The sequence below is a fragment of the Galeopterus variegatus genome, unplaced genomic scaffold, assembly GCF_000696425.1.
Source record: "Galeopterus variegatus unplaced genomic scaffold, G_variegatus-3.0.2 Scaffold3659, whole genome shotgun sequence".
Classification (NCBI taxonomy): Eukaryota; Metazoa; Chordata; class Mammalia; order Dermoptera; family Cynocephalidae; genus Galeopterus; species Galeopterus variegatus.
Genome location: NW_007729770.1, coordinates 62,360 through 88,100, shown reverse-complemented (window position 1 = coordinate 88,100; position 25,741 = coordinate 62,360). Strand labels below are relative to the sequence as shown.

General features: G+C 31.5%; 1 protein-coding gene across 1 annotated transcript in view; it reads right to left on the bottom strand.

The window, feature by feature from the left end:
- Positions 1-25,741, bottom strand: part of NOVA1 (neuro-oncological ventral antigen 1) — a 34,526-nt gene that overhangs the window by 5,030 nt on the left and 3,755 nt on the right. Inside the window, exons 2-3 of the mRNA XM_008585663.1 lie at positions 21,347-21,418; positions 1-628 (exon numbers count right to left, since the gene is read on the bottom strand). The exon at positions 1-628 is cut by the window's left edge and continues 5,030 nt beyond it. Of these exons, the coding sequence (XP_008583885.1) occupies positions 1-628; positions 21,347-21,418 (700 nt within the window). The remainder of the gene's footprint in view (positions 629-21,346; positions 21,419-25,741) is intronic.

The following is a 25,741-nucleotide window of genomic DNA, read 5'->3' as shown; positions in this document are numbered from 1 at the left end:
ATGTCCCCGCCGTACCACCAGCTGTGCTTCCACTGGCTGAGGCTTCACTGGCATAGGTGGCCAACAAATTGGCTGCTGCTGCTGCTGGGTTGGCACTGGCAGCTGCTGCAGCCAAAGCCCCTGTTGCTGCTGCTTGACTGAGACCTAAACCTAATGTGTTGAGATTATATCCATAGCTGGCTAATGTATTAAGTGCAGAGGTGATGGCCACCAGGTCATTACCTGTGAAGCCAGATAAAACTGCTGGAAAGGCTGCAACGCCAGCAAGGTTAGCATGTCCTAATAGCCCTGCAGCTGCTGCAGCAGTTGGTAACACTTCAGCAGTGTTTGCATAAGGAGATCCGGTTGGATTGGAATTTGCCACTGGACCTGTCACATTGGCATAACTGATATTGAGACAGCTGCCACTCTGTGGATCCTCTTGTATCTTCTGGATGATAAGTTCAACAGCTTTTCGGTTTTGTTCAGGTTCTCCACTCACAGTGACAACCCTCTCTTGCAAGTTGATCCCATCAGGTTTCTGGGAAAGCTGCACCCAAGCCCCTGACTGCTCCATTATAGCCTTCACAGTAGCACCTCCCTTCCCTATAATCAGACCTGCTGTGCTGTTGGGAACTATAATCTTTACCTGTAATTAAAAAAAATACGTATAAATAATACTTCTGTTTTGTGCACATACAATATATTACTTTGCTATCCTAGAAAAATGTAAAATAATAAATAAAAAATTAGTTTAAACATAATTTATGAAAGACAGAAATATCACAAATTTAAAGTGTCTTTTATCATATTTTAATACAACTATCTTGTAAGATTAGGATTTTTCAAAGGAAAACAATATTCAGGTCAAAATTATTAAACAAATTTCTTTCCTTGAGTCTCCGTACATTTCTCAGTAGAAGTTATAAGAAATTAGTAGGTTGAAAAAGAAGAATCATAACTATACATCAATTGTAACATTTTATACAGCTCCAAAATCACAAGGCTGTTGACGATTCTTCACCTATTGTAGTTTTAAGAAAATCCTTTGCTCTAAAACATATAAAAACAAAGAGTGCAGAATTATAAATCAAAGTTAAAGATAACAGTAGGAAAGTTCTAGCTTGAGTCCCTTCAAAACATTAATTTCATGTTCCTTATCAACTACTAATTTTTGTTATTCACAAATACCTTACTTGCTTCCTGACTAATGTTTTTAGGGATAAATGTCAATAAAATTATTAGTAGTATTTTAGTTTCTCAACTAAACTGACACATAAATTTTACAACAATAATGAATAATTTCTAAATAATTAATAATTTAAAATTTCCACTGGCTTTGGGTAGATTAAGGCTATTTGAGAATTATATTATGTTCTATCTATATTTTAAAATGACTATTCTGACTAGGTAGATAATAATATTTTTTTGGCGGTCATAGCTACATTATTAAAAATAGGGCTTACTACCATATTAACAAAGGATACTGAAAAATTACTGCAGTCACATGAATCCTTAACAACAATCCAATGTGACCATATGAAGTATAGGCATTGTTGTTAATTTCTATTCAAACATAGAGCCACAAAAATAAGCATATTTTGATTTATTTAATCACAATCAAATACTATGATAAGAAATACAATATCAGTACAGTATTTTCCATAACCCCTGAAATTAAAATACAGATAGTAACATTTAAAGTTATATTTTGGCAGAACAGATATGTATGATAATGTTTTAAGGCTCATTATGGGTAGATCAAAACCTATGATTATTCTATCACTGACAAAGCCCTTGGGTAATTGCTTTCTTTGTTCCAGACATTAAAATGGGTGGGCTAAAATATTTGTTAAAATTTGAGCAGGAAATTTAGTTGTTTAGTTGAGATATTTCATTAGCTGATTTTTAGCAAGCATCACCAATACTATCTTTAAAACAGATTTAGATAAGAATATTTTAAAGAAATACAGCCATGCATTTTTGGCAACTTTGTTCTTGAAGGCAGCAAGCAGTGAAAGTATAAATGAAAATTCTAGACCTGGTCACTTCATAAATACATTTATACACATCAAGCACACATACATCCCTCATTTTCTTTCCACACACAAAATTAATAGTCATGGTAGAATTTTGTTTCATTCCAATTTGCTTATATAATCATCTCATTTTATGAAAAATAATCTAAAGTTTCTAGAAACATTTCATAGGAATGTCAAATATATCCCTTACGTCCCCTGATTAAATGCATTCAGTTTCAAGAAGTAGACTAAATATTTTTTAAATATTTGTTAATTTTATTCACAGTTTTGCAGAAAATTTGTCTGAAAAGCTATGTTATATTTAGAAAGTTAAACCAAGATTACTTCTTATACCAATTATAAAGATAAATAAGAATCATCCTTATGTTTTACACTGTGTAAATAAAATATTGAGAAAACTTACTTTTAAGGATTTAAGTATCTGAATATTAAATATGATTATATTTTATAAACAAGCATTTTTCAAAATTAGAACTTTTTTGCAATAAAGCATTGTTGAAAACATTATACACTGGCAAATGGTAGTGCTTAACATATTTTTTACAAAGAAAAATTATTAATAAAAAATTATTCATTAAAATTATTAATTATTTTAAAAGAGCTATTGTTAAATTATTTTAAATTCTAATATCACTGTTGTTTTGTTTAATGTAATGATTACCTGCATGATATCAACTCAGGGACAAAATAGCACACAAAAGTTTAACTATGGTTACTATTCTACAGGCTGCTAATAAATGGCAATGAAATATATAATTTTATAACACCTACTATAAAATTATCCTGTTATTATGAAATGTGTGAAGATGATATTAATTTTTAATATACTGCACATCAGTCTCATACTATATTTACTGATAGAGTTTTTTTTAAAAATTCTAGGACTACTATCCAAAAATCTTGCAAATGTAAGCATGACACATTATTAAACATATTATGAAATGTGTGAAGATGATATTAATTTTTAATATACTGCACATCAGTCTCATACTATATTTACTGATAGAGTTTTTTTTTAAAATTCTAGGACTACTATCCAAAAATCTTGCAAATGTAAGCATGACACATTATTAAACATAAACTTGCCGTTAAAATTTTTTCCCTTTAATTTTTTTTACTCTAAATATTCAAAAATTCTGAAATAATACATAGCTCAGAAAGTGTGTTGACTTCATAAAAGTAAACATCTTCCAAAAAACCCTTATCTTTGCAAACTGAAGAATTACACCACATGGTCTATCTTTATGTCTTTATGTAGTTAGTACTATCATCTGGATTTTAGTTTTAACCATTTGAAATATATAAAAAACTATCAACCACAATTGCTATTTTATCAAACATGGATATGGCCCACAAATCTTGTTGGCATGACTGATTTGTCCACATATAATGAAATCAAGGTGTGTTGATTTAAGAATAGATATTAATGCTTACATCTTAGTATTTATAATATAAAGCATTTCCTAACCTTTGACAATAATAGGTTCCTTATAAGATTACTGACCTTAGAAAATTAAAGGAAATATGAATATAAAGTTATTGTTTAATAGAAATATGCCAAGAAATATGTCATCCAAATTTTATTTCTGAAACAAGGAGATGATAACCTGCTTAGATTTATGCTGTGTTTTTCCCCCTGAAGAATTAAAAAAAAAAGTCCATTATCTATTTGCACACTTAGTATTAATGTAACATGAACACAGATGGGAAACAGACAAAAAAATAAAAACAAGTTCATCTGCATACTATCAAGAGAGAGTATTTTATATTTACATTTTAATACTATGTTAAGAAGTGAGACACAAATGTGGAAGCTTGGAGATGGTGGGCAATTGAATACTGACAGGAAAAAAAAGAGAAGGAGCATGGAGAATTCTGTGTGATAGCCTATTTGCTTACTTCTTAGATAAAGGCATGTTTGTGCATTGATAAGTGTCTGCATTCCCACTGAAATAACAACTTTTAATTTTATGAATAAATTCATTTTCATTGGAGAAGTCTATTAATGCACTGGCTGACTGACTTGTAAACGCACATATTCTTATTAGAAAGAATTGTGAAAAGAACTGGATCTTAAACAGCATACAAATTATTTGGTGTAACATAAATATGACTAAATCAAACATGTTCAGACAGTTATAAATCAGTTTTCCCTTCAGAGACCTGATCTATATTTTTGTTACCTTCCATCTAATGGCTTATGAATGTTACTGAGTGGCCCAGACTTTGTTTGGGGAGCTGGAGATAAAGGATATATATGACATTGTTCCTGCCTTTAAGGAGCTTATAGATTAGTTGTAGAAAATGGATGTGTGAATGTACCAGTGCAATAAAGTCTTAAAAGTGCTGGCACTGAAGTATATAAAGAAGGCACATCTAACTGGAAGGGGAAGGTATAGGTAAGAAAATGTTTGAGAAATGGTGATTATATTTACCTAAATGTCTTTCACCTTTTTATGCTATCAGTATACTATTTTTTATTATCAAATAATCCCCCCAAATTGATTACCGTTATTTCTGTGTTGGAGAGTTCCTGTTTCTAATCGAACCTACTTTAGAAGTGATGACCTGCTTAAATAATATCATTTTTAAAGTAAAAGAATCTTTACTTAAATTTTCCTGATTCTATACTTACACTTATTTGTTAAACCAGACAAACATGATATAAAATTAACAATATAATTATACTAAGTATACTAGCATTAACTGCTTTTCAGGAAAAAAAAAAGCAATAAAGTGACTTTCTCTATTCACAGTCACAAAGAACTAGGGGAATACTAAAACAAATACTAAAAACACCAAATGGTTAGGATTTAATATTGATATGTTTCTGATTAAAAATAAACATTAAACAAACAATTTACTCCTTTGCCAAATAAGCACTTCAACTCATTATGGTTTTGTAGTTATAAAGGAATAAAATATCTGTAGGCATCACATTTCTTCGTTATCATGGCAGGAAAATTATTAAACTATCTCATAAAACCATACTTTAAAATAGATGCAAAACAAGTTCCATTATAATTTGAGATCTCTCAATTAACAGTATAAATTACTTTATTTAGGGATGCCATATTATTTATTATATATGTATGACCTTACCTTTATAAAGAATTTTCTATCAATAGTGGATACCCATTATTTCACTCACTCACTCACTGAGCTGGCATCAAACATCTCTTCTGGCAACAGAGCCCCAGTTTTCATTTGGGAAACACTCTTTCTCATTCTTATTGTATGCGCTTCAGGTAACGCTGACAATCTTCCAGTGACTCCATGAGTGGAAACATGACCCAGGTATGACCTATCACTATTTCCACACCCCTGGCAGTTACTAATTTGGGATTGAACATATGACACAGGATGGTCCAACAAGTTAGGCTGAGAATTTGGTGAAGCTATTGTGGTAGAGGTATTTATGTTTCTAATCTAGGAAAACACCAGCCTGGCACTGCTAGTAGTTATCTTGCCACCATATGAGAACAGGAAGAACCTGACTGAAAATAAAGTTAACTTAGTTTAAACAGAGGCTCCAGAAATTGAGAGATGCATTTCTGATAGCATTTTGGCATCTGAATCTTACCATGTCTAAAACTTGCACAGAGTCAATTCCTCTTTTTTTTGCTTAAGTCACCTTGAGTTGGATTTCTATAATTTGTGACTGACCTAACAGTATCTTTTAAAATATTTTTACATTCTTGTTATTTCATGTTTTATTCACCTATCAAAAAATACTGATATTTTATTGTATCTCTTACTGCTTAATAGTCATGATATCATAACTCTGGTAAGGAAAGACAAGTGGATTACTTAATTTACCTTTTACCAAGATACACCCTACATGATCTAACAGGATAAACACATTTCATTTCCTTCATGTATTCTAATTTAGGCTACTGAGACTACACTTTAGTAGTGTCCCATGGAGAGCATGTGCCATTTTGGGGGGTCTATAATGAATAGCTGACCAAAGCAAATTGAAAAATGGTATCTTTTGATTATAGACATAAAAATAACTGCCTTCCTGAAATGTACTGATTTTATAAAATAGGTACAACAGAGTGACATAAATATTGTATCCAGACAGAATTTAAAAAGCAGTTCTTTTAACTCTCTACTAGTCTGTTTAATCTACTTAATTTAGATAACCAAATCAAAGGCAGAACGGTTTTCATAGCAATGTCTGACATCTACCATAAAATATCATGTAGTATTTCCTCATGGATCTTTACTCTCCATCCATGACCAACCCCAGATTTTAAAGCTGGGAGCCATCTGTGACTCTTCTTGTTCCCTAGATCTCTACACACTATGATATACTGTTGTTTTTTTCTCTCCAAAATGTTTCTTGCCCAGTCCTACTGATTTATTTTATCTAAAGTGGTGTAATAGAAAGAATCTAGAATTGGCAGTTAATAGATATGGGGTCTCACCCTGGCTCTGCTATGTGACCTTTGTCAAATTACTTCAGTTTCATCATCTATCAAGTCAGGTAACTTAATAAATTGTGAATGAGGAGCTTTTACTTTAGCATTATAAGAAAACCCTATTCAAAACCTTTTAATGACCACCCCTTAAAATCTCCACTGAATTATAAAGTCAGGTAACTTAATAAATTGTGAATGAGGAGCTTTTACTTTAGCGTTATAAGAAAACCCTATTCAAAACCTTTTAATGACCACCCCTTAAAATCTCCACTGAATTATCCAGAGTTCTTATGTAGACATTCAAAATTCAGGTATCCTAATTCCAACTTGTCTTCCCAGCTTTATCTTCCATGACTACTACTCTATGTTAAATCTAAACTTGACCTTCTAGTTTCTGAATATATCCAGTATTAGTTGTTTTTCTGTCTTTGCCTTTGTTCTTTCATTTATTCGAACTGACTCAAAGGTTACCTATGTCCCCACACTGTTCTTTCCCTCAAAACTTATACATCTTTGCCTGCTGAAATCTTATGATTTGCAAGAACAGTTCAAATATAAGTCTGTAAACTCAAACAGTTTTCTAAAACCAGAAGTGTCAAAGTATTTTCTCCAGTTCTTATTAAGTTACTTATCCTATGCTGCCTTTAGTGGAACAGATATATATTTCTTTTACAAACTGTATTTTCCTGAAGGCCAGTGTCTTATTTAATTTTGAATTTCCTATTTGCATCTGGCTGAAGTTACCAACTGTATAATTTAAAAAAATGAAACTAAAAAAAATTAAAAATAGATTTGTATAAGAAAGAGCTAAATAATAAACTACTTGAAAAATTCCATAACGGACACAGTTATGTGTGTGTGTGGCATGTTTGTGTGTGTGTGCGTAAAATATATGACTTCGAGTTCTTAAAACAAGAGTAACCTTTACTTTATCATCCCTATAATCTTTCAAAAATTACATCACAAACATACTGAAATATACAAAAAGATAAATGTACAGACATTTTAATCTTATCAGAAAACCACTAAAATCATTCAGGCAGTTATTAATATTACTGGCCTTGTCCTCGATAAGGAGGCCTAAGCTCCCCAATCCATCCAGAACACAGAGAAGGAAAAGAATTGGGAACATCATTTTGTACCAGACTCATCCAAAGTAGGGTTTCGGGCCTCAGTGTTAGATGGGGCAGGGGGAGCCACTTCCCCACAAGCAGGGAAGGCTGGTGTACAGAGCACTGGCAGACACTGGGGAGAGATCAGGGAACTGAGGCTTCCATGGTCATAGGGCTGAGGACATAGAAGCCAGGAGAGCCTTGTGTGTGTCTGTGGGGAGGGGATGGGCAGGATCCGTGTAACCCAGTCTTTGGGTGGCTGGGGTCTGAGCAGGAACAGGCTGGCTTGCAGGGTGGTGGAATGGGCTAGATGAGGAAGCCAGGTTGGAGGAGCTTCCATTCTGCCTCGCTGATCCCTTGCTGTATGCCGTTGTCCCCCTCCTTTTCCCAGGCAGGCTCACTTGGACCTCAGTTTTCCCTGAATGTTTATAGCAGCACTATTCACAATAGTCAAAAGGTGGAAACAACCAAAAGTCCATCAACAGATAAATGCATAAACAGAATGTGCTACATCCATACAATGGAATATAATGCAGCACCAAAAGGAATGAAATTCTGATACATGTTACAATATGGATGAAACTCAAAAACATTATGCTAAATGAAAGAAGCCAGACATAAAATATCATGTAGTGTATGAACCCATTTCTATGAAATGTCCAGATTAGGAAAACCTATAGAGACAGAAAGCAAGTTAGCAGCTTAGGAATACGAGAGATGTGTGATATGAGAGTAAAGGGTACAGGGTTTCTCTATGTAGTGATGAAAATGTTCTAAAATTGACTGTGGTGATGGTTGCATAACTCTGTAGATATACTATAAGCCATTGAATTATGCTCTCTAAATGGGGGAATTGTATGATATATGAATTATATACCAATAAAGCTGCTTCAAAAATTAAGAATAAAAAAACTACTGAAATCAATAACACTCACAAATTTATGGTCATTTAAAAATCTAATGACATTCCAGTAATTAAATACACACTATACCTTTTTCCTAAATTTTCATCAATCTAATAACATTCCAATAATTAAATATGCACTATACCTTCTTCCTAAATTTTCACCAAAGTATTATGTTTTTCCTGTATTATTTTGAAGTTTCTTATTTGTTAAGCTTGTGGCTAGGCTTTCTTGGCCATAAAAAATGTGGTAAGATTGGTTCTAAAGGTCTATAATACAAATATATAGTGTTTACTTGATTCAGTGATGAACTAATTATCAATTTTATTTATTATTAATTGATCAATTAATAAGTTGGCTCAAGTAATAATTTCTCCCGACTCATAATCATAATTCATAACTGGTACAATTAACTCCTACCCTTTGTTTTGCTTCAAGCAATTGCATTTTTATCCCCAAATAATTTATATATAAAAGTAAGTGCCTCTAGAGGTTTTGTGGAGACTGCGCTTCATTTTATGTTTTCTTCCAAAGGGCCATACCTTATTTTTCCCCTCTGGCTACAAGACATGACAGAGAATGACAGGTAGTAAACCTCTTTTTTTATGCTTCTTTGGAAGAAGACAGAAAATGAATGACAATCCCCATAAGATTTCTATAGGCAAAAAAAGTTTAACTTACTTTTACATTTAATACATTATTTTACCTTGCCCCTGAAGCATTTCTCAAAAATTTTCTTCTTCTGGTGAACGGTGAACATTACATCACGTTACATTCTAGAAGGGGATCCAGTTAGGAATAAGAAAATCAGAAAAATTCTATTTTCTGGGTAAGAAGGAAGAAGAGAAGAGAAGCACTTCAAACTCTTCACGTTATGGTGAAATGAAAAGCACTCTAGACATAGTTATATCAAGAAAGAAAACTAACAGAAGTCAAATAATTGTGAAGAAACCATGAAAGTCAACAAAGGTAAACTATTATAGGGCAGTCTATTATTTAAAAATGAAAATAATTTTGGGTACTGTCTTATTAATGTTTACTAAGGATTTTACTAAATTGAGATTATATTGATGAAAGGCCTATTTGTCATCATCATCCATGTGTCAGGTTATCAAAAAGCTCTTTAAAACCATTATTATCATGATTAGCATTATTATTATTTTAAATCCTCTCCTTAAGTCCTGCTCTTTCAGAGCAAACATGTACGATATATGTTTAGAGTTCTTCATTCTAATTAGTGAAAAAATGTACTTAAAATAATTGGATTTTTGATAAGAAAACCAATGTTTTCAATTTAAAATTGTAAATTGAATTTAATATTCAATTTAAAAAGTGAAAATAGCTATGAACATGAATATAGAGGTTGTAAAAGTAAATGATGGAAAAGGGGTGAAAAATGAGGATAGAGGAAATTCTGTTTTTTTTTTTTTTTTTGTCTTTTTTTTTTTTTAGGGATCTTAACCCTTGACTTGGTGTTGTCAGCACATTACACAATTATTTATTGAGTGCCTACTATGTGCAAGAAACAGTTCAAATAGGATACAAAGGTAAATAAAAAAGATAATAAGATCTCTGCTTTCACAAAGTTTACAGTCTAGTGTTATAATAAAGACAATTAAATATCTAAATGTATGTAAAATAGCGAATTGGTTAATGACAGTGAAGCAGATTTGGAAAATATTTTAAAAAATTTTACATAAGAAAATTCAAAACCATAGTTTTAAGTAAGAATCATGTAATTAAACTAAAATCCTATTTAGGAAAACCACATTTTATGTCAGAAAGTAAAATATTTTAAAAAGCTAGGAATTAAAGATTTTTAAAAATTTTGAGTTTGGTCATGAATTGACTTAATATTTTATGATGTAACCAAACTAATTAAATAAGATAATATTAGAAGTATATGTCTCAACTAAGTTTAAAAAATCTATCTCTACGTAAACTTATGTAACTTTCACAATCTGAATTTTTATTTTGTTTTGACAAACTTTTGATTAAGCCCAATTTCACCATTAAGTTTAAATATTATTAATTAGATGAAAAGACTAATGTACCATATTTTTGAAATGACTTAAGATAATATTGAAATTAAATTATAATTGCTTATAGGTATTTTATATTTAATTATTATGCTAATTCAACATTTCTTATTTTCATTCCACTAACAGTTTTTCTTAAGGCAATACTTATTATTTTTTTTTTAATTGGTGCTTGTATTTCAGTATCTTACCAGTAAAGGGAGGCTGATAATTTACTATAACAAATGACTGCCATTAAGAAAATGAAAATGTCATGTATTATTCTTATTTCAATAATACTTAGGATAAATAAATATTGACTAACATATAAAAGGTCATAGAAGCATGTTTGCAATTTAACAAACTGTATTATTAGTTACAACACTAAGTTCTTTTCAAATATATGGATTGCAGTAGAGAGTACTGCAAATCTGCCTACTTACAAGCTAACAATAGACAAAGTCTGATTTTTCATTTAATAATGCGTGAACCATATATGAAATGTAAAATAAGTAATGTTACAGAGCGATTATTTCATTAACTCCTTCCCCTGAAGTGTACCACTTTCTTTAATCTGAAATCTAAAAAGCCCTAGGCTATTCGAAAACATAAAAATGTCTTCATATGAAAACATACTTTTAAAAGAGACTTTGGAAGGTCACATAACCTGGTATTTACCAAATAGTGTGTTATAATACTAACCTGAAAACATTACTGGTGCCCTCAGGGAGATCTGATTCCCATCACTGTCTACAACATAGCACACTAACAAACGTAGAAGTTTGCAATGGAATAAATATAGGTAGGAAGCATTTATTTAAACCATTTCCATAAATTTTGGCAATAATATTGCTAAACAATCTTAAAAACTATTAATGTAATTTGCATATAAATATCTCCAAGAGGACCTCTAACTGTATTTGGCATTAAAAGTCTATTAATGATACCTGAAAGGACAATCGTCCTTTGCATAATAACCCTTCACAGAATTAAATTGTATCAATTAGTAAACTCTTACTATTCTCAATGCTAAAATTAATAATACCCATCCTTCAACTTTTGTACAAATCAAATATTTTTCTTTAATCTAATGTTTTCCAAATAAGAAAGTATGTTGTTTCATTAAAAAAAAAAGTCTTGATAAAGATTGAGAAAAAGAGACAGTGTTATATAGTACACAATTATCAGTTTTTTATAAACTAATGTGCACTAATCATATAGTAAACAGTTTTTCCCAAACATCTCAAGAGGTTTCAAAAATTTGACCTAATGGTTCAAATATAGATACCTAATCTCATCCTAGACCTATTAAATAAGAATCTCCATAGGTAATTCTGATGTGAAGTTAGGATTCAGAACATTTGATATAGTAACTATAACGGATGAAGAAAACATATTACATATATAACACAATCATTTAACCTGGTATAACTTTAAAATATGAAGTAATTGTCATCCCCTTTGCCAGATAATAAGTGCCTCCTGTAGGCCTGAAGCCTCTCTCTAGTGACCAGTCTTGAAACTCAATAAAGTATCCCAAGGTTAGGAAATCAAAGAGTCAGGTAGCTCAAATGCACATATAATGTCAAAAACAGTCAAATCTTTCCCTCGGGAAATTTCTACTTTATCCTCCTAGAAACATTGCATATACTACAACTGAAGTCAGTATTTTTTTTCCCACCCAGTTTTGCATTCTCTTAGTTAACATTTTAAAAACAAAGTAAAGATATAAGAAGAAAGAGTAATTTTCATATGCCTTGTCATCACCCTCATGATGCATGAACACAAGATGTTTTTTGACTGTTAAAAACAGAGTTAAATGTTTCTTAGCAACTTAATTTTCCTAGTTAATACAGTATGAACACTATTCTAGGCCAGTTTATGTGGATCAAACTCATTATTTTTAATAGCTTCACCATGTAATATTCTGTAAACCATGATTTATTCAACCATTCTCCTGTTAGAGGTCAAGTTCTTTTCCAAATTTTGCCATTGTAAATAATGCTGCAATATACATTCTTATACCTATATTAAGTTCTACAGGATAGATTCTCAAAAGCTGTAATGTTGCAGTACTTCCCATACCAACTCTGCATGAAAATTCTTATTCCTTGTATCTTTGCCAATACCTTTGATATAAATACACACACACGCATTAATTCTTGCATTTCTGATGTGTGTATTATATACACACGCATCAAATTCTGTCTAGCCAGTAAAAAAAAAAAGCATCGTCTTACGATGCTGACTCCCTATTTCCCTGATGCATGATGAGATTAGACATGTTTTTAAATGTTTATTGGACATTTTTTCATTCTCTCCTCTGAAAACTGCCTTTTAATAATCTTTACTAATTTTTCTATTGGGTTGTTTTTTCCTATAAATCTAGGAGTTCTTTATATAGTAGAAATATTAATTAATTGTCATGTGTTCAACATTTTTTCCCAAAGATATTGTCTTTGCTTATTAATGGTGTGTTCTGCTATACCACAAATATTAAATATTTATATACTGAAATCTGTTCCTTTGTGTTTTGGGTTTCCATTCTTAAGAAAGTCATCTTCAACTTGATTTCACACACTATAATTTCATCATATAGTCTTATAGTTTCACTCTTAAATGTGTTGAGATTCGTTATTTTATTAGGTAGAGGTTTAAATTTATTTTCTTTCAGGTAGATAGCCAAGTATACCAAAACCATTTGTTAAATAATATATCCTTTTCTAGAATGAATTAAAATGACTCAACACTATTTGTTAAACAATGCATTCTTTTCTAGAATGAATTAAAATTACTCTGGACCAGTCATGTTCTGAATATTTCTCATGTACTTGTTCATTTAGGAATCATGACAACTCAACGAGGTAGGGCACTGTTATTACTCACATTTTACAATGAGAAATTATGCATGGCAAAATTAAGAATGTTGCCTCAAATTACAAAAATAAGATGTTGCTAAGATTTTATATGAAGCCAGGAATTATGGCTTGAGCCCACAGCTCTCCTAATCCCTAAATTATACAACCTTCCTTTAACATGTATTAAGTTCCCACATGTACTTGGATCTATTTTGGAAATCTCTATACTATTTTACTGGCCCATTATATCTGTCTGTATTAATATCACATTGCTTTTATTATGATAGCTCTGTAGTAAGTTTAAATGCTGGGTAAAGCATATTTTCCCATAAAAATATTATTAGTTTCTTGGTAATTCTTTTATTATTTGTCTCATGGTAATTATCGTATATTTTTTTAATATGAATATTAAAATCATTTGTTTCTCCCATAGAAACAAAAAAAATGGGAATACAAGGAAAATTATAATACACTAATATTTTTATTTAAAAGAATGGCTATCTCTATATTAAATCTTCCCTTCCCAAGCTATAGTAAGTCTATCCACTTATTAAGAGACTGTTTCACATCCTTACCTGAAAATTGTATCTACTTTCAATACAGATTCTGTGCTTTTTTGGTTCAATTTACTCTAAGGAATTTTTGAGATTTTGATATGCTTATTATATTCACTGAGTTAGCCAGAAAAAATTGCACTTATATATCAGCAATTCTATAAAGTTCATCTGAATGATAAGCAAAGTACATAAAATCTAATATACATAACAAAGTAAGTTCATTTAAAAGAACATTTGAAACATTTGCTATTTTTCTAGAACCTTCTTAAATACATTTTACACTTCTAAAGAAACTATCCTGAACTCACGCACACTACTCACACACATATGCTGAAGGAAATAAAAAAATAATTTTGATATTTTGTTATTTAAAGAACTGTGACTATACCTATTCTTCAGACAAAAGCCTGATTGGTTTTCAAACTGTGCTCTGAGTGCTATAAGGAGTAAAATAGAAGTCAAGCAAAGAAGGCTATGTTCTTTTAGCTTATTAATCTCTTCAATCAAAAGTATTCTTTCCCAGATGGTTTCATTTTTAGAGAAAACTTCTGTGGAAAATTTTATTTGGAGAAAGGATTGTCAAACAAATGAGTTTTAAAACATATAGACTATAAGCCTATTCTTCCAACTAATGCATTTAACAAATATTTACTGAGAACCTATTTTGTTCCAGGCTAGTGCTTCAGATGCATCAGAGAACAAAACAGACAAAATCCCCACCCACTGCAACTCTTTTCCAGGAGAGCAAGACACACAATAGACAACAAACATGATGATAAGCAAAGTATTCACTATTCATGAGGCAGCAGGAAAAAAACAGTCAAAAAATATAGCAAGATAAAGGGAATCAGGAGTAGTGGAGGAAGGGGGATGCCAGGCTGTGATAGGAAACAAGGTAGTCAGGTAGGTCTTATTGAGAAAGTAAACTTTAAACAGACTTGAAGGTTATGAAAATGTTAGGCAGATCTCTGAGATAAAAGAGTTCGATGCAGAGAGAAAAGAAAGAACAAAACACTGAGGCAAGTGTATGCTCATTGTGGGCAAGGACAGCAAATAGTCAGTGTGACTGAGGCAGAGTGAGTGGGGAGGTAGGTTGTAGGAAATAAAGTGAAAGAGGTAATGTAGCAAAGGCCAGATCCTCTAAGTTGATGGATGCCATTTGGGGCATGTTGGCTTCTACTGAGTAAAATGGTAAACTATTTCAGGTACACCAAAGGAACAAAAAAAATCTGACTTATTTTAAAAGGAGCAGGTTTGGGATAGTTTTTGGACTTGTTAAATTTAAGATGTCAAGTAGGTATGAAAGTGGAAAGGCTGAATAAGGAATCAGATATAGTCTGGAGTGTTACTGTGAGATGTGGACTGGAGATAAAGGTGAACCCAGGTTACGTAGGGCCTAAAGTCTATATTATTTCAGGGGACACCTTTGGGAAAGAGAATTTAAAATTATGAACATAAAATTAGGCAATAAGCCTGTGCAAAAGAGGAATCAATAAGGATTAAGTTACATTGGTTCATAGTTGTTATGGTTTGAATGTTTTGGTCCCCTCCAAAATTTATGTGTTCAGAACTTAATCCCCAATGCAACAGTGTTGGGATGTGGGGACCTTGGGGAGGTGTTTAAATCACGAGGGCTCTGCCCTCATAAATGGATTAATATGGCTATAAAATTGGCTTGCAGGAGTGGATTCTCTCTGTTCTAACATATGTGGACTCAGCATTCATCCCATTTTTGCCTTCTGTCTTCTGCCATGTAAGGATGGTGCAAAAAAGTCCCCGAGGGCTCTGCCCTCATAAATGGATTAATATGGCTATAAAATTGGCTTGCAGGAGTGGATTCTCTCTGTTCTAACATATGTGGACACAGCATTCATCCCATTTTTGCCTTCTGTCTTCTGCCATGTAAGGATGGTGCAAAAAAGTCCCCATCTCATGTAACTGCCTTGATCTTAGACTTCCTATCCCCTAGAACTATGATATAATTGTTTGTTCTTTATAAATTATTATATTATGTATTCTGTTACAGCAGCACAAAATAGACTAAGACATAGTAAACCTGTCTCTTACTGGAGAAATAAATTTGGCAGATGTCAACATATGAAACCCAAAGTATTAGAAGAAGAGAAAAGTATAGACTAAGAAGAAGTCCCAAGTACTGAGACCTGGAACACTCCAACATTAAGCAGATAGGGTTAAAAGATGGAAACAGCAAAGCATTCTGAGAAGCAACATGGCACAATGTAGGAGGAAAACCAATAATGTGTAATATCTGGAAAGATATACCAAGGAGGTGGAAGTGATAAATTGTGACAAATGCTGTTGATAGTTCAAGTAGCATATGGAATGAGAATAGACAATTGGAATTAGCAATGTGCTCATCACTGATGTCCTTGGCAAACAGTTTTGGTGGAATGGTGGAGGCAAAAAACTGACTAGAACAAATTTAAGAATGAGAAGACAGGAATTGGAAAACAGAGAGTAGAGTTAATACTTTTGTGAGTTTTACTACAAAGGAATAAAAGAAATAAGGCATTAGCTGGTGGAGGAAATGAGATTAAATGAAGTTTTGGAGACTGTAAGAAGATGGGAGAAAAAACATTTGTGAGCCGACTGGGAAGATCCTCTAGAGAGCAAGAACTTGACAGACAAAAGAGAAAAGATAGAACTGCTTAAGGGATGTACTTGAGTAAAGGAAAAAGGATGACATCTAATGTACAACTGAAATGACTAGATAGGAGCTGGGAAAATTTACACATGGTGATAGATGAGAAGGCAGAAAATGTGGGTATAAATGCTGGTCCACTAAGTACTTGTTGGTGTGAGTTTGTGCAGGTTCTCTTTTGATTGCTTCAATTTTCTCAGTAAAGTAGGAAGTAAGGAAATTAGCTGGAAGAGAGAAACAAACAAGAGACACTAGGGGACTGTGATAGGGGCAATTCCTTGATGGCCCCCATGATCTCCATTCCCTGGTGTTAACACTGTATAATCCTCTCTCCCCACAGAGTGGGTGGAACATATGACTTACTTCTAAACAACAGAATATGGCAAAGGTGATAAGATGTCACTACTGTGATTAAATTATGCATGGCAAAGGAAGTGAGAAAGTCACTTCTGTGATTAGGTTCAATATGTAAGACTCAACTTACTAGCACACAATGGAGAAAGGTTCTCCTGCTGGACTTGCAAAAAGCAAACAGCCAAGCTGTGAAATACCTGTGAAGAGGGCCATGTGGTAGGATACTATGGGTGACATCTAGAATCTGAGGGCCTCCTCTGGGCAACAGCCAGTAAGTAGTTGAGGCCCTCAATCAAACAGCTGCAAGGAACTTGAATGCTGCCAATAACCTAGACGAACATGGAAGCAGACTAGTTCCCAGTTGAGCTTCTAGATGAGAAATCAGCCCAGATGACACTTTGATTGCAGCCATGTCAGACCACAAGCAGAGGACTAACCTGCCTGGCTTAAGTCATTCCTGGACTACTGACCTACAGAATCTGTGAGAAAACAAATGTGTGTTGTTTAAGCCACTATGTTTGTGATAGTTTGTTATACAAAAGAACCCTAATACAGGGTTGAAAAGAGAGGAGAACTTATGAAATAGTCATTCAGAGAGTAAGAAAGTGAATGGGCTTATGATTATATGACAGAATTGAGTCGATTAGAGAATTGTGGTCATGAACTTAAAGTGAGACCAGTTTTACTTTTCTGTAACCACAGCAAGGATGCTATATATGAGTTACCTATTTTCATGTGTTTGATTAATTTTGATAGATACCTATTATACAATTTCAAATTTATCAATCAATAAATATCTTATAAAGCACATATTTCTAAAATGATTCTTTTTTTCTTTTCCTGAAATTTAAGAAAAACTCCAGGAGAGCTAACAATAAAGAACCTAAAGTTAACCCTAAAATTTAACTTTTGGCAATGTTGATTAACAATGAAGTAATTCAATAATTTAGTATCAATAACTTAGAGTTGATTGAATACTACTGATTCTGCTTAAGTTCTCTCTGAAAGTTTAAACATGTCACTTTAAAGAACCTAATTACATTTATTATATCTTCATATTTGCTTCAAGTTTAAAATTACTTCTGTACAAAATTTCAAACTTGCACCTTATAATATGAAATGTATGTGGAAAAAATATAAGTTGTAACACTATTAGCCCTACTAACTTTACTTTCTCAATAGAGAAATAATAGCAATTTGATTTATTATTAGGCAATAAGTAACTTAGTACTACACTCACTAGAAAATAACTGTAGAGTAGTTTAAGCTTAAGCAGGCAGACTTTGATTACAGCAATATTTCAGAGTTAAAGAAATAGCCAATATAAATATTAGAATTGTTCTAAAGATAAAACCCAAATAGTTTTAATAAGCTATATGCTATGCCAACTTAAAAAATAATTTTTATTTTTTGTTATCATTTGAAAGGCAGTTCAGAAAAAAATTAATTAAATAAACATAGCCTAGCATTTATATGGTGTTTATTACATTCTAGACACTGTTCTAAGAATAGTTAATCAATTATTTTTTATGTCAGCCTAAGGTACTATTATTTGAATTTCACAGATGGGGAAACTGAGACTCAAGGTTACTTAGCAAGTAAGTGGTAGAACAAGGATTTGATCGTAAGAAATTTGGCTCTAATCGTGACTTTTAACCACCATTTTATAAGGCTTCTCACATGATAGTCCTTCAATTTTCAGGGGGAAATTATTATAGCACAACACTGTAGCTAGAATCTGTAGGTCTGTCCCGTGGAAACATGTTAAGAGGCCTAAAGGGTGAGAAAGTAAAATTCAGTATGTACTGAAACTTGTAATCATTTGTAAAAGAAAAGATTTTTCAATGTTGAAACTGCAGATCAAACTTACTCTTTAACCTGTTTTCTGGGCTTTTTATCTTGGTTGGTGTTTTCTGGATATTTATAGTCAATCGTTCTTTTTATTACATTAGTTTGCAACAAAGACAAACTATTTATTCTGGAAATAGAACTCAATCGTAATTCATTTAGTAAATAATGGTAAAAATAAAACAAATGTTTGTTGCCTCTGTTTTATATTGATTTGTAATAATTGATATGGAAAGAGTTTATAGTTACTTTTAATAGCAGGGGGTGTCATATTACCTATAACATATAAGCAATAATTTTAATCTAAAACAGAAGTCTCTGGTTTTGATCCATTTCTGCCAGTTATAAACTTTAGACATATCTGTTAAATTGCTGGGTAAGAATAAACTAAACTTAAGCTAGTTATAAAAGTTATTTTCTTATATGTTGAAAAGTCTATTTTAATTATGGAATGTTTAAGATGATCATATTAGAAACTATTTTCCTATCCTGATTTCACTTTCAGATATAAGTCAATATAGTGAAGCTAAATTAATAAGTATTATCCACAAGAAACAACAGTGAGCTGTGTAATCTAAAGTCCAAATGAATAAGAAAAACCAAATTTCCTTCTGTCCTGTCACATAAATAGAATCTACTGGGAATTACTGGAGGGAAAAAAATAATTATTAACTACTAATAACAGCAAGATTGATGATAACTACAATTTTTCCAAAAACTTAATTTTGTTTTTTTCTTCTCTTATACCTTGCTTTATGTTATCCAGGAAATATTATGATTCTTTGTATAAGAACAGAAGAAAACAGAGTACCAATAATAAATCTAATGAAGAACAGAGGACAGAATATAAAATCACAAATGACTTATTTCAAATTAGCAAAATATTAGATTTGGCAGAGGCAAGTGTAGTAATATATCTAGAGGGTAAAAATATAATACTAGTAAAGTTAAACATATAATTCGTTTTTTAAGAAATCATTTTGTAAAAATTCACATGCTCATTTAAAACAAATGAAAGAAAACACAAATCTAACTTGGCAGAAAAATTATTAAGATGGTTCTCTCTTCTAAACCCAGAAATTTTTATTTTTTACTTTGAGAAAAATCATCAGTTTTGTTTTTATTGTTGTGTTTGTTGTCTTGTTTTTGTTTGGAAATGAAAAAATGATGAAGTATAAGGAGAAATAATAAAAACATAAAATGAGTTGTTTTTCCAATAGTTTTCTATACCATTTAATTAAAGTTCATATGAAAGATAAGTTATATAGAGTGAAATGTAAATACACTTTTTAATTTCATGCATACATAATACAAACTTGGTTCGTACTTTATGCAGCACCATTCCTTGAAAGAGAAGTGCTGGGTTTTCTCACTAAAGATGTGTATTTTACTGACCAATTTATCAGTGCTAAAATGTGAGCATTAAAAAGTACTTTTCTTTGAAGAGAATGCTACTGCATAAAACGAAAATCAAGCACCTACTATAACATAATATCCTAAATGTTAGTTTTGCTCCCACTTATATTAAAAATTTTACTGAAGATGCAAAAGTATTAGAATCAATAAATGAGCAAAATAATTCTGATAACCTTATATTAGATAATATGCAAAAGCCACATTTAATATATATTTAGCAAATATAATTCAAAGTTAATTTATTAGTCAACAATACAAAAAACTATTATAAAGATAAGCTTTTGTTTAATGTTTAAATAATGCCATAAGGTTGTGTTAGTAAGCAAAGGAAATACTAAAGAAAATAACATTTCTCACCTAAATAAAGCTCAACTCAGACAAAATGAAAATGTGTTTAATCATTTTAATAAATATATTATTCAACATTTGTCAAGTTAAAGTACAATATGGCTCTGAATTACATAAAATATTTTAGATCATCTCCTTACATGAAAAATGACCTACAAAAATACTCAGTACCAAAACAGTCATCAAATCAAACTACTCTAATATATTTCTAATTGCAAAGTTTGCCATTCCATCAATAAAATTGCTTAAAATTTTTTAAATAGTAAGAAAGTACCAGATTTTGAGTTGTTAAACAATATTCAAATTATCACAAATACCAATTTTCAGGTACTTATAGGTTGCTAAAAGTGTCTTTGATCAATAATTTAAAATTGTTTATAGAGTAAGGCATGTCTCAAATAAAAAGCAAATAAAATTGCATTCACTTTTAAAGATATACCTTTGCTCAATTTATACACATATTTTTTGCATATATGATATCCTTAACTTACATACCAAGAATCCTAGAAAGATACAATAAAAAAGATTAAAAACACCAACTCAATAAATAACTCTTAGAGCTCCAGCGCAGTCACAATTGTAAGGGAAAAATCCAAAATTCTAGTAGTCTACCATCTGAATATAATTTTTTAATTTAAAATTTAAAATGCATATAAATTTTTAGGAATAATGTAATTTCTTTCTTAGATTATTTGGAATCTGTTCATGGTGCATATATGTGAATGAACGAATAAATCCTTAACCCACCATTATCTTTTTCTCCAGTTTGCAGGCAATCACTCGTGAAAAGTATGGTGTAGATGACAGGATGATACTGTACCTGATTAGCTCTGGAGGTGGTCATGGGATCAGATGGAGAGGACTTGGTGGTAGTTGGGGAAGATGGCAATGTCTGGGAACAAAGCAGTTCAGGAGCAAATCAACCTTTATAAGCCTTAAACTGATTATTTAAATAAAACGAAACAAAAGAAAATGTAATATAACGAGAACAAAATTCTATAAACAAATTTTTCTCCTATTCATTCAAATTTAATGGAATTTAAGGTCAATTAAGTAACTAATGCATGTAAATATGCATGCATAAGCATGTAAAAATAAATTCATGACTTGAAATCATGATGGTGACTGATAAAAATTCACATGAGTACTAAAGATATCCTGACCATATTCATGAATAATAATCTCATTTCTTTCCCTCTTGTTTTCTTGGGAGAAAAGAGATGTGAGAAAAAAAAATTCAAGAAGTCAAATGAGTAAAACTGAAAGAGTTATTTTCCTATCAATGAATACAGTCGGAAATTTGAAGAAGTGGTGAAATGAAGTTTACTTTGGCATAAAAGTATCCACCTACTTAATATGTTGAACATCACCAACAAGTTGATTCCACATGAATTTAGGGATCCATACTTAAAAGCAATTAAATTTGCAGTTCTGAGTTCTTAATATCACATTATCTTCTAAAATATTAATTTTTAATAAATTTAGAGCCCGTCTGAAAATGTAAACATTAGCCTCACATTAATAAACAGGTAATTAATAGCATTCTAACAAATAACCACAATATTTTTATCATTTATGCTAAAAAGTTAATTTAATGGAGATGAAGGGTATAATATATTGTAGCATTATCAGCCTGTGTTGAAAATAAGCACGAACATATCAGAAATCACATTTATTGTTTTACTTCATTTCTAAACACATATACATACTATACATAAAATGTTTATGAGACCATATATACTTGTTGAACAATTCATTAAGATATTTTAAAATCTTCTCATGTCTAACAGAGTAACCTTAAAGCGTAATATGTTAAGATTTTTTTCTTTTTAAAACAGGATCATATATTCACTTAGCAAAATAGCATTGTTTAAGTAGCATCCTCAATAGATAATATTTCTTAGTAAGTGAAATGGGATAGTTTTTATAATACAGACACAATTCTATATGGACATTACGTTTTATATTAATATGTATCCATCAAAATTAAGATTACTCAGATATGAGCAAAAGCATAACTTTAAAGGTTCAGCAGTATCAGGAAAAATAGATGAAATTACTTAAGTCATACTTTTGCATTTAAGATTTCCAAAGTTATAATTCAGGTAGAATAAAGAAAGCAGTTAAGAGTAAAAGAAAGGATAAGAAATTCATAGGCTCTTGGTTAATTTAGTGCCCTTCTGTAATGTAAGTAAGATTGTTGGTTCTAACATCAGGTCATGTTTTATGCAGTCCACTACTCAAATAAAATACTTTGTGGAAAACTAGACCTAATGGTGAGTCTTACCAAGATTTTTACGAAATCACATATAAAAAAGGGAGGGGAGCTACAGTCAGAAATAAAACCTTATAAAATAAATAAAAATGTTTCAAATCCTTTATTTTCTATTTTTGTACTTTATAATTAATTCTTGCCATTTCTCCAGAGAGACTTCATTTTCAAGCATTAAAATTTTCCTTATATTTTATTTTCCATGGAATACTGTGCTGGGAGATAAGCTAATGACTTCATGCTCCTATACATTCTGTGAATTGAATAGTAAAGGTTTTATTTTCCCACCACTGGTTCTACCTGTTACTATACAGCATTCTTGGGAGAAGTTAAAATACATTTAAAAATCTGCTCTGTACTAATCTCAGTTTAATTATGAGGTTGTTGACTAAGCAGATATTAAATATATCTAGAGGCCATTTCTCCCAATATAGTTTAGAATCCAAGTTCATAATGAGCAGAAGCACAAGTGGTATCTTCTATTTCCACCAGGATAAAATCAACCCGAAGTACTAAAGGTTCACTAGGACACCCACCTTGTCCTAGATACGAATTCTCAATGAGGTCTTTAAATATTGCAAGGAACTATATGGAAAAAGTAGTAATAGAAAGTGGCTCAGAATTTGTCACTTAGATTAACATGACCTTCTGTCAGTTTTTTCATCGCCTTTCATTTTGCTTGGCATATATATGATATATTGGATAAGTGTGAATAATTGATACAATTCATGTTCATCAAAATTGCTCTTAATCATTCTGATGCTGTTTGTCACAGGAATAAATGCAATAATGTTAAACTTCTGGATGATATTAATGTGTTTAAAATAATTAAACATATTATTGTTTATGTGTTTGGTTATTAAATATTATAATCTGATAAGAAGTTATATTTTAGTATTTTAAAAAGCAGGTGAAAATTACATAAGTTTGTGTTTCAAGAAATAAGACTGTTGAAATGTCACAGTAAAATGTCTATAAATATATTTTCTTGGCTTCAATTCCTAAAATAATGAAAATGTAATGAAATAAAGATGTGATGAGTTTTCTAGCTATTATTCATATAGATACTTTTAAGCACAAAAATCTCTCTTCCCTTTACAAACTCAATTTATAACAATAAAGATATTCCAGAAAGTTTTCATTTCAGATGACTTTTTAAAAATACTAGGAGGAGAAATTGTTCTCATAAACAGATAAGTGTAAATATATTAAAGTAATATCTTTAATTTAAAAGGGTCTATTACTTAGATTAATGGGAAAGGTCTGATAGTTGTTCTCAACCACACAGATAAATGGAACAGAAAAACCCATAAGAAACACTTTGATGTACAATATAAATGTACAAGTTTGTTTCCTTAATATTTTATAAGCAAAATGTTTATATCCATTTACTGTGCAGTTAATTAAAGTTTAGTGGTTTAAAGTTAAATATCATTTAGTAATATTTTTGATATACATCATGAAGATGTAATTAACTGAATATCCATATAACATTAATATATTGTATATTTGTTATAAATAACATTTATGAAGCACATACTCCCCCCAAACTAATTTTTTTTTACATTTTTCAAACTGTAAACATGAAGGACAGAGTCATTTTTTTTAACATCATTTTCTATTTCAAATGGAAAAACCCAACATATTTTTTACCTACATGACCTGAATGGCTGTTTAAGAATTCTCTATACATCAAAGGCTGAAATACTTATTGCAGAAAAACTTGAAGTACTTTAATTTTAAAATTATGGATCTTTTGGAATATAAAATAGTTTTTTAAAAATCAAGAATTTAACAGTAGTTAAATATAGACATAACTAGGCTTTTGGGAACATATACTAAAAAGTTATTATATATTATAAAATGAATGCCTGTTAACAAGTGACAGTTTTGCTGGACCAGAAAATATTACTATAAATATACTCTATAATAAGTGCAGCTTGCCTTCAAGCAAGTCTACAGTAATATACTGTTAACAACCTCTGATAGCACAAATAGCAATGAAAACTCTCAATTGTAATTCAGAATTTTTTACTATCTGAGTAACATTTCTCAAGTGATCACCTTCCCAAACCTGTTCCAAGTTCTGTTAAATATACCTGTATACTGCTCCATTAAAAAATTGATAAAATAGGGCCGGCCCGGTGGCGCACTGCTACAGTGCGCTGCTTGGGAAGCGCGGTGGCGCTCCCACCGAGGGTTCGGATCCCACATAGAGACCGGTTCCCGCTCACTGGCTGAGCGAGGGGCGGGCGCAGCGCCAAGGGTTGCGATCCCATTGCCGGTCCCGGTCCGGTACGGGCGCGACACTGAGGGTTGCAGTCCATTGCCGGACATGAAAAAAAAAAAAAAAAAAAATTGACAAAATATAAACATGTAATTGTCATTTTAGTTTCTCATTCCTGACAAATATCCTCCCCTTTTTCCAACATCTGAACTATTTTCCATCACCTGAATTAGCCCATAAACAGTTCTTTTTTTCTACCAATACCTGTACCTACAAGCACCTTAAGAATCTGTCTGGACTTTAAGCACAAAAGAGAACAAAATGCAGAGGTGCCTTTTTTTTCTTCATAACCTTCCAGAGAAATACAAATGTTTTGTTCTTGTTGTTGTTGTTTTAAACCATTAGGAATCAACCATAGTCTATAGGATACTTCTCAGCCTGACATCAAAGGCTCTCCAGTATTTGGCTCCATCTTACCCATCTATTAATTTCCTCTAAACTCCAATACAAATGTTCTACTTTTGCCAAGACTTTTTCTTTACTATTCAACATATATGATATCTTTCTCCATAAATCCATATTGCTTCACCTTCCTAAGCTTTTTCCCCCCTTTCTCCTCTGATTAGGTAATTCCTGTACAATCTTCAAGGTAGAGTTCAAGTCTTTGCCTATTTACAAGATGATTTACTTCCACTCTAGCCTGCACTTCTCTTCTG